This window comes from Mustela lutreola, chromosome 12 (assembly GCF_030435805.1).
Source record: "Mustela lutreola isolate mMusLut2 chromosome 12, mMusLut2.pri, whole genome shotgun sequence".
In the NCBI taxonomy this organism is placed as follows: domain Eukaryota; kingdom Metazoa; phylum Chordata; class Mammalia; order Carnivora; family Mustelidae; genus Mustela; species Mustela lutreola.
In genome coordinates this window covers 36,937,501-36,950,666 of record NC_081301.1, presented here as the reverse complement: position 1 = coordinate 36,950,666, position 13,166 = coordinate 36,937,501, and the positions used below count along the sequence as shown (strand labels likewise).

Sequence of the window (13,166 nt, the reverse complement as noted above, 5' to 3'; positions counted from 1 at the left end):
GTTCCCTGCCTTTGGAGACTGTGAAAATCCTAATCCATGGGGCATTTCTGTTCCTGGAGTCCAAGGTGGCAGGGTGGGTGTGGGAAGTGGAGGGAGGGTTTCATTATTGTTATTAGAAGAGCTGGGGATCATGGCACCCATCCCCCGACCCAGACTTCTAGAGACACGGTTTCCAAACCATCCCAGGAAAAACTATCATCTCTGGGTCTTCTCCCTCTGATTCCTTGAAGTAGATCTTGGGTCAAACTTCCCGGAATGCCTACTACATATTTTTCTCATTGCTACTGTAACAAATTCCTACAAACATAATGGCTTAAAACAACACCCATCTCTATTATTTCACAGTTCTGGGGTCAGAAGTCTAAAGTGGGTTTTGCTGAACTGAAGTCAGTTGTCAGCATGGCTTCATTCCTTTTGGAGGCTCATGGGTAACATCCATGTCCTTACCTTCTCCAGCTTCTAAGAATTTTTTTTTTAAAGATTTTATTTATTGGGACGCCTGGGTGGCTCAGTTGGTTAAGCAGCTGCCTTCGGCTCAGGTCATGATCCCAGCATCTTGGGATCGAGTCCCACATCGGGCTCCTTGCTCTGCAGGGAGCCTGCTTCTCCCTCTGCCTCTGTCTGCCATTCTGTCTGCCTGTGCTTGCTCTCTCTCTCTCTCTGATAAATAAAATCTTTAAAAAAAAAAAATTAAAAAAATAAAGATTTTATTTATTTATCAGAGAGAGAGGGGGGGGGAGAGTGCGAGCACAGGCCGACAGAATGGCAGGCAGAGGCAGAGGGAGAAGCAGGCTCCCCGCTGAGCAAGGAGCCCGATGTGGGACTAGATCCCAGAATGCTGGGATCATGACCTGAGCCGAAGGCAGCTGCTTAACCAACTGAGCCACCCAGGCGTCCCCCTTCTCCAGCTTCTAGAAGCTGCCCACATTCGATGGCTTGTGGCCCCCTTCCAGCCAGCAGTTGCATTATTCTAACATCTGCTTCTGTTCTCTACCTCCTTCTCTTTCCCTTATAAGAACCCCTGTGATGACATTAAGTCCACTCACATAATGCAAGATAATCTCAAGGTCTTTAACTTAATTAGAGCTGCGAAATCCCTTTTGCCTGCTCAGTAACATAGTTATGGGTTCGAGGGATTAGGACATGGACATCTAAGGTGCTGTTATCTGCCTACCGCAGCTCCCTCCAAATGCCCCTTGCATGACTTAATAAGGGAATCGTTAAACGGCCGCTGCCTTGGAGTCCGCCCTGGGCTGGCCTCATTTGGAAAGCCACAGTAGGATGGGGGAGGCCTGCTGTCTGAGGCTAGCTCGGTAGCCTGTCTCTGCAGCTTGGCATCTATTTCCCTCTGACCTGGCTTTCGCCCAGTACCCCAACATGCCCTTTGTCTGCCTTTTCTTCCCTGAATCCTGAGCAAGAGCCTGGCCTTCTCCTGACAGCCAGAACTCTCCAGAGTAGCCCCCTGTGATCTAGAGGCATTACTTCAGGGCAGGGGTAGAGCTCTGGGACTGAGCAACGCCACCCCCCCACAGTGGCTGCAGTTCAAGAAGACATCTATCCTTGCTCCTCATTGGGCACGACTCTGCCAGGGGCTACCGCAGAGCTGAGGGAGGGAGAATTTGGTCGGGGTGGAATTGAGCCCCTCCACCCCTGAGAGCATGGCTTTCTGAGAACTGCCAGATCAGGCTCTATACAGAGTTTGACTCTCTTTCCCTGATTCTTGTGGATCATAGAGGGTCAGAGTCAGGGACGTTTTAGAGATTATCCAGCAGAGCAGGGGGAGAAAGTGGGAACCCTCCCAATGGAGAGAGTAAACCTGCTGGGCTAAGTCATACTCACTCCATCCTTGTGGAGCCTGTGGGGCAGGCTGAGGAAAAGGCCCGCTCATGACTACCTGTAATAATGACATACAAGTAGAGACGAGCAGAGAGGGGCCCACACGAGGAGAGGTTGAATGATCTGGAAGGCTTCCTGGAGAAGGGCAAGGGCATAAAGTGGAGCTAAGGCCAGGTATGCAGCACTCTCCCTCTGTCTCAGAGTCTCAGACCAGGTGGTTTCTCTCTCTCTCTCTTTTTCTCTTCCCCCTCCTCCTTTTCTTCTCTCTTTCCTTCTTTCCCTTCCTCTTTCTCTTCCTCTGTTCCTCTGCTCCTTCAACCTGGCCACATTGACTTACTGAAATCCTGTAGCCTGGAGGAAACTGGAATTCCTTACTGGCCCCAGACTTCAGAGTCTCTGTCTCTTTATATAATGGAGTGTGGGTTGGGGCTCCCATCTGTGTCATCGGACCCTGCAGTCCTACTTTGAGGAACCAGGGAGTTTGTGGTATTCAGGACAAAGTACCCCAGGGCTCAAAGCCCCGGGCTGTGTAAGCCTTGAGCCTGATGGGATTCTAGTCTCCACTGGGAACTGAAACACTCTAGATGACCCCTTGATGCCAACGTTGTGTTGGGACTCCCGGTGGGTGGCATTGTACTGGGAATGCTGGAGAGCTGAGCAATGATGTACTATGCTGCTGGTGACCTTGTTGGTGATATCATACTGGATATGTTGGATCGCAGGGCAATGATGACTAGATCAGTGACTAGGACTGTGGTTTACCTGAGTGATGATATCATGTGGGGGGTCCCCGGTGACTTGAATAGTGATGTCATTTTAGGACTTCTGGAAGACAAGATGATGATCTCATGCTGGTACTCTTGGAGGTTTGGGCTGTGATGTCACACTGGGTATACTCAGAGAATGAAGTAGGTCTCACAGGTGCCACTGGAGTCAGCCCCGTGATGAGAACATCATAGAATAAGGTGGAGTGGAGAGGAAGCCCCAGTTAAATGAGAGTTTTCTGTGTTTTTCTGCCGTGGTTTGGCAGAAAGAACCTTGAATTGGAATTCAGGAAACACATAGTCTAGCCATGATTAGAAACTGTGATCTTGGGGCGCCTGACTGGCTCAGTTGGTGGAACACGATACAAGACTCCTCATCTCAGGGTTGTGAGTTCAAGCCCCATGTTGGGCATAGAGCTTACTGAAAGAGAGAGAGAGAGAGAAAGGGAGAGGGAAAAAGGAAGGAAGAAAGAGAGAAAGGAAGGGAGAAGAGGAAGGAAGGGAGGAAAGGAGAGAGAAAGGAAAGGAAAAGAAAGGAATGGAATGGAATCATGATCTTTATGTTAGGAGGGCTCGTTTGGTTGCAAGTAAAAGAGGCCACCAGGAGTGGACTAAGAAGCAGAGGCTCATTGTCGGGTTGCATGTGGCCTGGGAATTCAGGCAGGACCTAAGGACTTAGTGTGACTGATTGCTCTCTGTGTCCCTGTCTCTTGAAGTCCATGCTTCTCTCAACCAGAAGTCTCCCCGTATAGTTTGTGACTGCCTTGTCCCTTACGCATTCTCTAGTCCAGATTCTGGAGAGACTGGACTGGCTTTGCCAGTCGCCACCACCCCGTTAGGTCTGCTTTCCCCTTCCTTTCTCCACCTCCACATAAAGACCAGATCAGTGAGGTATAACTTCAGCTATAAACGAAATACTGCACGAGGCAAACACCATGTGATGGGTCTGAAGGAGCCGGGCACATGATTTCTTCTCTTCTGGTCCCAGTTTAGCCATCTATAAAAATCGGGAGCCAAAGCCCAGCCTCCAGTCTCAGTGGTCCTGTGAGCAGGTCAGAAATGTCCTTACTACTGAGTTATTAATTTGGCCTAGGGTTTCTTACCCCTCTTTTCTAGTTTCACTGGTCATAAAGACTGTATGTATGCAGGGTTGGGGAGGGGGGTCACTGCTATCCCTTGAGGGGCCAGGTCCTGTGCCACAGCAGGACCAAGTGTGAGGGTCATACCCGCCTTGGCCCCTTGGTGAAATAAGGGAAGCCTCTGAGTCCCCAGCCCAAGCGTCAGTCACCACCTACTCACCCTTCCATTCGCTTGTTTGCTCGCCCACTCCCCTGCCCACTCAGCCTCTGCCAGACTCGCCCAGCATCGAGGACAGACTGCACATTAAGGGCGTCAGTAGATCCCCAGTGTCCTGGTGGTTACCGCTCCCTACCCCACGAGGGTCTGTCTCTCTCCTAGCACTTGGCACTGCTGGGGGCCAGCCCACATCTCCCGTGGAGTGTCTCTGTCCCTGCCAGGGTCCAGCCCATTGGGAGGCCCAGTCAGGTGTTCGGAATTTGTGGGATGAACAAAAAGAGCTACAAATGACTCTCATTCTGCCCAGTTCCAAACCTGTGTGATCTGGGGGGGACAGACACCTTCCTTCAGCAGTTGCAGATTTCTCCCTTGTAGGCTCAGCCCTCAGAGCCCACCCAGGATGAGCCCTACAGGGTGAGTGATGGCCAGCTCCCCACACTATCTGAAGTGGTTTTGGTTCCCCACACTGGCTTTGAGGTGGTGTCGGACATAGGGTGACCCACCTGGCTCTGGAGACTCTGGAAGCCCCCAGCTCCTCTTCTTTGTGAGAGACTTGCTTTCTCCAGAGCAGAAACACTTTCCTTCCTCAACCACTGTGTGCCTTTCCCAGGGCTCCAGTTGGATCCTGGCACCTTCCACTTGGGAAAGCAACTCCCTCCTGACACATGAAACCTCCTTTGTGAGGTTTCCCATAGAGAACTACTCTGGTGGGCATGCCAGCTTATCTCAGTTTCCAACTCGACCTACCGAAGGCCAGTCTAGCTCCTGGCTGCATCCTACTCTCTAGTCCTGGCTCCCAGTAAACACCGTTTGCAGAGTGCCTGAGGTAGGACTATCTGGTAACTGGGTCCAAACACATCCCCAGAGCCCAGGGAACACAGCCCAGGTACTTACTCCCTCGAGTAAGGGGCAGCATTAGAAATAAGACAGAGGGGTACCGGGGGTGGGGGCACAGTCAGTTGCATGTGGGGGCTCTTGGTCTCCACTCAGGTCATGATATCAAGCCCCACACTGGGCTCCGTGCTGAGCACACAGTTTGCTTGGGATTCTCTCTCCTTTTCCCCCTGCCCCTCTCACTTATGCTCGCTGTCTGTCTCAAAATAAGTAAATAAATCGTAAGAGGGAGAGAAGAAAACAAAAAGGAATAAGACAGAAAGAATGACTCAGCCAAATGAGTCAGGGTGGGGTGGCCTCCCTGTTTTTCCCATTCATGGGCTCAAGACCTCAGGACAAGCCACTTTGTCTGGAGGGCCTAGGCCTGCAGTAGCCAGGGGTAAAAGAGGTCCTCTGGTGGTGGGGGGGGAGTGCTATCCTCTCAGGTGGAAGTTTCCCCTTAGCAGAGGGCCCCCAAGATGGAAAGCTGCTCTAGACTTCCTCCTCTTCTGAGTGCATGAAGGGTCCTGGACTAGAGGCAGCAGGAGGGCTGGACTTGAGGGCTGGGTCAGTTTTCTGTTCGGTGACTGCCGTATCAGGACGGGGGCGGGGGGGGGGGGCACGGGAGCAAGAGAGAGGGAAGCTGTCCCCTGACACGGGGTGGGCAGGGAGCAAGGCCTCTGCTAAGTGGTCCTCGCTATTGATCACCAAAAGCTGAGGCCAGAAGGGTGATACAGTGGCCTGTGGAAGCCTGGCTGGCCTGCCTGGGACTTCTCAATTCTGGGAGCAGGCTCAGGCTAGCGTGCAGGCGGAGCTGGGGACCATGAGGCCATGGAAGGGTGTGGGAAGGTGCGCATAGCTGGCTAGTTTGACAACCCATAGGGAATTCCAAACCAAGTCCAAACCGAGCTCCTGTCCTGGGCTGGGCTGGGGAACATACGGGCATCATCCAGGCTTCGGAGGACAGCCATCTGCCCCTGGGTGGGGCTTCCGAGCCCTCTCTGAGGTCACCGCTTCTTCCCAAGCACAACTTTGAGCCTGCCTCCCTCCTTCCTGTACCCAGGAACAATGGAGAGAATGATTGTCCATCCCTCAGATAAGCCTGGTCACCTTATCCTCTTGGGAACCCTAAGAAGGAGGCAGCCCAGTCTCCTGCTTCTATTTCTGAGACAGAGAAGCTGAAGGCCAGAGGGGAATCTGCTCTCTCTGGAGAGCCCAGCAGCAGGTCCCCTGGGTAGGTGGGGGAGGGGCGGGGGCTGAGGAATACTTCCACCACAGCCACAGCCACAGCCGCATCTTCCCCATCTTCCCGGGACAGATGACTTCATGAAGCAGAGCCGGGGCATGCTCCTGCTGTACAGCCTGAAGAACCCCAGCTTTCCCGAGTACATCTTCAGCAGTGAGAGTGGCATCATGTGTTTAGACATGCATGTGGACCACCCCTACCTGGTGGTGGTGGGCCACTACGACGGGAACGTGGCCATTTACAACCTCAAGAAGCCCCAGTCCCAGCCGTCCTTCCGCAGCTCAGCCAAGTCTGGCAAGCACACGGACCCTGTGTGGCAGGTCAGCCCTGAAGCAGGGTGGGAGACACCGGGCGGGAACCCCTGGAGGAGGGACTTTGGGGTGGACTGGCCACAGGCAGGGGCATGGGGATGCCAGGTACCAGCTTAGAAGTCAAGGAGCCGGGTGTACGAAGGGGCAGAGAGGGGCGGGAGGGGGCAGTCGGGAGGTGAGGGGTCTGCCGCTACGGACCTGCTATCAGGAGGGCCCCTCTCTCTGCTAAGACTCTATTAGGTGCAGCAGGTAGGAACTCGTAGCCCATGGCTGGAAGACTCGAAGGCCTGACCCAGAAGGCCTCTGCTGAGTCTGTCAATGGTACCAGTTCCTGTGTGTGGGCTTCCTCGACTCCCCACTGGGGCTTTCCTCTGCCATCTGGGCTACATTTGGGGCAACTCCCAGACAGAGGTTGGTGCTGCCAGTTTGTCTGCCCTCTGGGCAGGGCCATAAGGCCTGGTGGGTGAGGTCTGTCCTTGAGGCCTCTCTGTAGCATCTTTCTTCTCCAGACAGACATAGGATGGGACCATTAGCCTGACACTGGAGCTAGATTTCACCCTGTGTCTCCCATCTTATTGCACTGGGAGTGGATTTCATGTTTCATCTTCAGAAAGTCTCCTAGCTCTGGCCTTGCAGAACTTTCCTTACTGTATATTTTGAAACCCCTCTCCTTCTGAGGCTGCAAACCCTTACCCACTGGCAGGTCTGGGCAAATCTAAGAAGGAATTTCTGCCTTAAGTTTCTCATGGTCTCTGGGGTCATCAGATAATGCCAGGACTCTGTCTTCCCATCTGTCTTGGCCCTCTGCCCTGAGAATCTCCAGGCGGGCTCTGCACCCCTGCCTTCCTGGCCCTGAGCTCCCTGTCATGTGAACACCTGCCCTAGGCATGGGCTCTCAGCTCTCAGGCAGTTCAGCTCCCTGAGCAGAGAGGAGACTGTCCAGGCACAAAGGACATGGTGCCCTCTCTGCTTTATCCTTTACCCAGAGCCAGGATACAGAGAGGGAGGCACTCCCTCCCATGAGACATCTCCCCCCTGCTCTCCACCAAAGCAGGGACCAAAGCTCACAGTCTCAGGTGTTCTCTCCCCTGAAAAACCCCACCTTCCAATTCATCACCTCCAGACACACAAAGGTCTCAAGACCTGAGGAGGATGTCTGCAGAGACTTTAAAGGACCAAGAGAGGAGAAAAGACGTGCTTTGATAAGACTAAACCAGTAGCAGGCCTACCCCTGCTCTCCTAGCTCAGATAGCCCAGAGCCATGCAAAGAACATCTCTGATTGGCCTGACCACCCTCCTCAAGCCCAGGAGAGGGCAAGGGGCCAAGGCCAACCATCCTGCCACCACTCTCTGTGTTCTTGGAATCAAACAGCAGGTTGGGAAAGAAATGGGACATGCAGAAGTCACGCTATTGCTTTCATTGGGTGGGCGCCAGAGAGACTGGAACCCACCTGGGCAGAGATGGCCTTCTGCTGTCCCACCAATCTTTTGAGGAAACAGAGCTAGTGCCTTTACCTTTGGAAAAGCAAAGACTCAAGAGTTCCTGGGGGGCTTCTGGCTTGTGACATGGGAGGGGCTGCCTGGCGCTCGCTCACTCACTCACCGACTTCCTGTTCCCTTTTTGCCTCCAGTTTCTTCCCCCTTTCCTCATTCTTTTGTCCATTCAGTGACTCTTCTGTGTGCTCCTGGGGGAGCTGAGGGTGCTTAAGGGCTTGGTCCCTGGGGTTCCTAGCGGGGAGATGAGCACCACCACGGCTGAGCAGGACAGGGCAATATGCTAACTGCGAAAGAGGGCTCCTGTGAGTACTGACGAGGGACAGGAGGGACATGGAGATTGTCCAAGGCAGGGAGCAGGGGAGGGGGCCCAGCTCTTCCCAGAGGAAGCAACTGAATTGTAAGGGATGAGAAAGCACTCGTTAATGACAACTAAATGTAACATGAGATCCTAAAACACAACGAAAAAGGATATTAGGAGGAAACCAAGAAAATCAAATGAAGTCTAGATTTTAGTTGAAAAGAAGAAAGACACTATGAGTTAGATAAGGAAGGGTACAAAGGGGCGTCAGGCGGGGTGGCCGTGGGGAACAGCATCTGGTGCGCAGCGGGAGAGACAGGGAGGATGGCGCAGAGCCGAGGGAAGCAGCGGCACCCCGCGAGCAAGCCTCTCCAGCAAGGAGGAAGCCCGCCCTGTGTAAGTCAGGGGTTTCTAGTAAAGTGCTAGTGCAGAAACCCAATACCTCAGAGGTGGGAATGGGGCTGTTCTGGTGAATCGGGGTCCTGCTTTCTTGAGGGTTCCCTGTTGTCACTCCCTCTGTCTCCAAAGTTACTTTCATAAGCTTCCTAAGAGCTCCCTCCAGCATGGTTTGAAAATGGCTGCCAGACCATCAGAGAGTTTGGCGCGGAGAAGTAACACAGGCACATGTGTGTCTTAAGCGATGTCCTCTCACGGCAGCAGGAGAAACTTTGAAGCCTGAGTTACAGCAGGGATAGTGGAGATAGAAATAAGAAGGTATGGTGAGCGCTCTGAGGCAGTAAAATCAATAGAAGGAAACTAGATGGATATGAGAAAGGGGAAGAATTGGTGCTGTTCCTTGGGACTCCACCCAGGAGAGGCCCCAGGGAAGTGGGAATGACAAGGAGCAGCAGGTTTGGCCAGAAATTAATACAAGAAGCCAGAGGAACACCTACAATTAAAAGAAGCCAGAGGAGGTGTCCTGCAGGCAGTGGCCTGTGTAAGCCTGGAGCTTAGGCTGGTAAACCTACTCAGAGACATCAGAGTCTAGGTCCTTCTTAAAGGGACTGTGTCTTGGGGGAGACCGGAGAGGTTATGTTGGATCTTAAATGCCAGGCCGAGGCAGAAGGACTTTGTTCTGTTGGCAGCAGGGAGCCATGGAAGGTTTTGGAGCCAGTGAGAGAACTGTCTAATCAAAGGGGACTAGGTTCCTAGCCCATGGCCCAGGCTACTGCTGAGGGAGCCCATCGGGGTAGCCCAGCCCTTTTCAAGCCCCACCGTGAAGCCTCAACCAGCAACACTCTGTGGGGTGTGTGTATGTTCGGTGCTATACTGGGGAAGGGAGCAGGCAAGGACAGATGAGCAGAGACTGGGGGCAAGCAGGTCTGCCCCAATCAGATAAGGCAGAAGAGAAGGAATCAATCAAGCAGGCTCCATCTGCTCCTTACCACCTACTTCCTGGGCATTCGTTCATTCATTCTCTGAAACCCACTTACCACCTCCCCACCCCCTTTTATTCCTACCCTCCCACCTCCACCCCTGAAGCTCGTGTGTGACTTGTACACACACACACATACCCGCTCACTTGCAAAAACACGCAGCAACCCCCATTGGGCATCAGGCTGCTAAGTGGGGTGTGAACTACAATTTCCATGCCTGCCCTCGGCTGCTCATTAAACACTTCCCTTTGTAGCTCCCTAGAGCCTCTTACAGCCTGGCCTTTGACACCCCCATCCCCTCCCCCCTTTAAAGAGACTGTCTTTACATAGAAGGAGAAGGGGTCCCAGTGTAAGAGCTGGCTCTGACTTATACCTCAGAGGCTCTGTGGTGTTCTGGGCCCCCCAGTGAAAAAAAGAGCCAGCTGCCTAGACAGGTCCAGGCCGGACTGGGCCCGCCCTTCTGTAGCTCTGATCAGCCAGGCTGGGGGGGTTGGCTGGGGACAAGCCACACCCCTCAACAGCCATGGTGGCAGCTGTGGTCACATGCAGTGGCAGTGGGTTCTGTCCTCCCTCACCGGGCCCCTGCTTGTGACAGGGGGAAGGGACAGTGTCCCGGCATGGGAGGTTGGGAAGGAGCTGAAGAGTGGAAAGCTCTGGGCACCCAGCCCCACCCCAGCTCTCTGGGACAGGCCTTGGCCAGGCCTCCACATCTGGCAACAGAAACTTGAGCCTCAAGCGTGTCATCTTCAGAAGACAACAGCTCTGTCTCCAAAACACTTTCCCATATGTTTGCCTCCAGCCGGGAGAAGATGGGTGGGGCACGATTATTAACCCCAAGCAGCAGATGGAGAAAGGCAGCTCAAAGCTGAGATTTGGGAGCAAGCTTCTGGGAGCAGGAGGTGGTGGTGAAGTGAAGGCGGCAGCCAGAGAGAATGCCTAGGAGAAAGGCCAACCTGGAAGAAGAGGGCTCCCCTGAAGCAAGCAGGGGGAAGCCCCTGCAGAACCTCCGCCCTCCCAAGTCCTGGGGTGAGGGGAATAAGGAGGATATTCGCTGACATTTACTGAACCTTTACCAGTTGCAGTGTTCTCACATCAGGGCCTCCTGTTCAGTGGCTCCTTTAACACTTACAATACACCTGTGCTACTACAGTTCCTGTTTTACAAGTGAGGAAACTGGTTGATGGACCCTGTTCTTTCCAGGCCTGTCCATGAGGAGGATGAGCCCAGAGACGCCACCTTCCCTCTGCAACTGGCTCCTGGAACCCAACCCAGGGAGGAATTTGGCACCTCCACTGCCAAACCCGTGGATTAGGGCGGTGCCCCGAGTTGGCACAGTTACCCCAGGATGGTCAGGGAGAGAGGGGTGAGAGAGACAGAGATGGGGGAAAGGAGATAGGGAGGGCCACCTGTGGGACTCTGGGACATGGGCTCCCAGAACCTGCTTCTGAAGCTCCCATGGATTCTCGAGGGAGCCCTGCTCAGCTCCCAGCCCTAGGTCAAAGTCCTGGTAGGGTCCCGCAGCTCACAGATTGGGACGTTTCAGGTCAAGTGGCAGAAGGATGACATGGACAACAACCTCAACTTCTTCTCTGTGTCATCTGACGGCAGGATTGTGTCTTGGACCCTCTTGAAGGTGCCTGTTTCCCAGAAAGGGTGGAGAAGGGGAGTGGGGGGGCGATCACGATGGGTTGCCTTCTGCCTGCTGGCCACAGCCCCACCCATGGACCCTCCCCTATCCCTTTTGACGGCAGAGCGAACTGGTTCACATGGATGTCATCAAGCTGAAGGTGGAGGGCAACACCACAGATGGCCTCAACGGGTTGCAGCTACACACAGTGGGTAGGAACCCCAGCCCAGTCACATCCAGGCCTGACCACTCAGGCCCCACGAGGGTCAGAGATGGTGGCTCTCCCCTTAGAGCAACCACTCCCTCCCCCAGTGGAGCCTGGCCCTGTCCTCCCTATCCCAGGGCGTGGCCATTTGCAGACCCTCCAGATTTGTGCAGATCCCATCCCTGTTTGCAGACCCTTGTTTCTGTTTATGCAGATCAGGTGCTGTGAGGCAGATCCATTCCTGTTTATGCAGATCAGGCCCCTATTTACCCAGATCCTGTCCCTGTTTACTCAATTCCTACCCTGTTTATGCAGAGTATATCCCTGTTTGCACAGACCATGTCCCTGTTTGCAGACCCTATCCCTGTTTACCCTGACCCTGACCCTGTTTAAATCAATCCCTGCCTTGTTTACCCAGGCCCCATTCCTGTCTGCAGAAGCCTTGGCCGTTTGTAGAGTCCCAACTGCCTGGGACAGGCAGCAGGCCTGACGGCCTGTTTCTGTTTGGCTGCCTGGCCCCAGTCCTGCAGGAGCTGGGGCTCAGGCTGTCACTGGGAGCCTCCCTCCCAGAACCCGGCTAAAGCCACTCTACCTCTTCTCCCAAGGCTGTGGCACCGCCTTTGACTTCCACAAAGAGATTGACTACATGTTCCTAGTGGGCACAGAGGAGGGGAAAATCTACAAGGTGAGGCAGTTCTACCCCGTGCAAGCTTCTTCCAGGGCTGCTTAGACCCAAGAACCATGGGACTCGATTGTTCTCGACAGACCCTATTCTGATAGGGTTAGTCAATTCGAGAAAGCTTCTTGGGAGAAGTTAATATAGTCTTGATTTGCTCGGGTGGCAGGAAGATGGGATGACTGCAGAAAAGGGAATGAAAATCTAGAGGTTGACTTTAGCCCCCTCTGGGCCTTCCCGCTCTTCCTAGGAGTAGAAGAAGAAGACAGGGGAGTTGGGGGTGGGGGGAGTTGGAACATTCCGAGAAGACTTCCTGGAGGAGATCTGAACTTGAGTAAGCTCTGAAGGCCGGGTAACAGAGAAATTTCTCTCTGAATCCTGGATGTGTTGCAGCCAGTAGGAACTTCAGGGCCAGTTTCTGCAAGGTCTCAGTGTTAGTAGGTGAACGTCCTTCTGAACCTCCATCCATCCAGAAATAGCTTGCTGCAAGCTTTTCTTGTGCTCAAAGACTCAGAATGTTAATTACAGGCAGCCTCCCAGGAGCCTCTGAGGCCCAGCAGGAGCTGGTCTGAATGCAAAAGAGGTCCCCAACCCCCTCTACACCCATCCCAATGGCAGCTGTGGGAGAGGCAGGAGGGGCATGTCACTAGTCAGTCACACTGTCTCTTGGAGGGAGAGGGAGGGGCATGCTGGGCGGGCAAGAAACCCAGTGGGAAATCATGAGATTAGGACTTGCTCCTGGCTCTGTACCTACTCTAACCTGGGCAAGGTGAGATGTTTATTACTACTTCAAGGATTTGATCTGTGGGCTGTGAGTGGCCCCAGGGCTCTGGCTGTCAGCCCCTAGGCTTTGGCCTGGACACAGGCTAGGCCACACACCTCCCCTCCCCCTGCAGACCCCCAGCCCTGGCCTGGACCTGCTCTGCCTGAACTCCTGCTTGGACTGGAATCCTCTGGGGAGACTACAGCACTATCTCTCCCCCTCCAGGAAAACGCCCTAGCCCAGTAAGGCCCTCCTTTCTCTCTGGCCATCTTGAGGGCACAGAGAAGAATAGCCAGCAGCTTGGGCCCAGCTCAGCAGTGACAGTGATGTGGGGACAGGAGTCTTAGATTCTGACTCTCAGTACCCCCAGGGAAGTGGTAGCTGCTGACCTCTCTCTC

At 53.9% G+C, this 13,166-nt stretch overlaps 1 protein-coding gene across 3 annotated transcripts in view; it reads left to right on the top strand.

The window, feature by feature from the left end:
* The window catches only part of DNAI1 (dynein axonemal intermediate chain 1), a 58,609-nt gene that overhangs the window by 39,419 nt on the left and 6,024 nt on the right, over positions 1-13,166 (top strand). For all 3 annotated transcript variants that reach the window (XM_059141941.1, XM_059141940.1, XM_059141942.1), the window contains 4 exons: positions 6,088-6,335; positions 11,041-11,130; positions 11,249-11,336; positions 11,935-12,014. In XM_059141941.1, the coding sequence (XP_058997924.1) occupies positions 6,088-6,335; positions 11,041-11,130; positions 11,249-11,336; positions 11,935-12,014 (506 nt within the window). The remainder of the gene's footprint in view (positions 1-6,087; positions 6,336-11,040; positions 11,131-11,248; positions 11,337-11,934; positions 12,015-13,166) is intronic.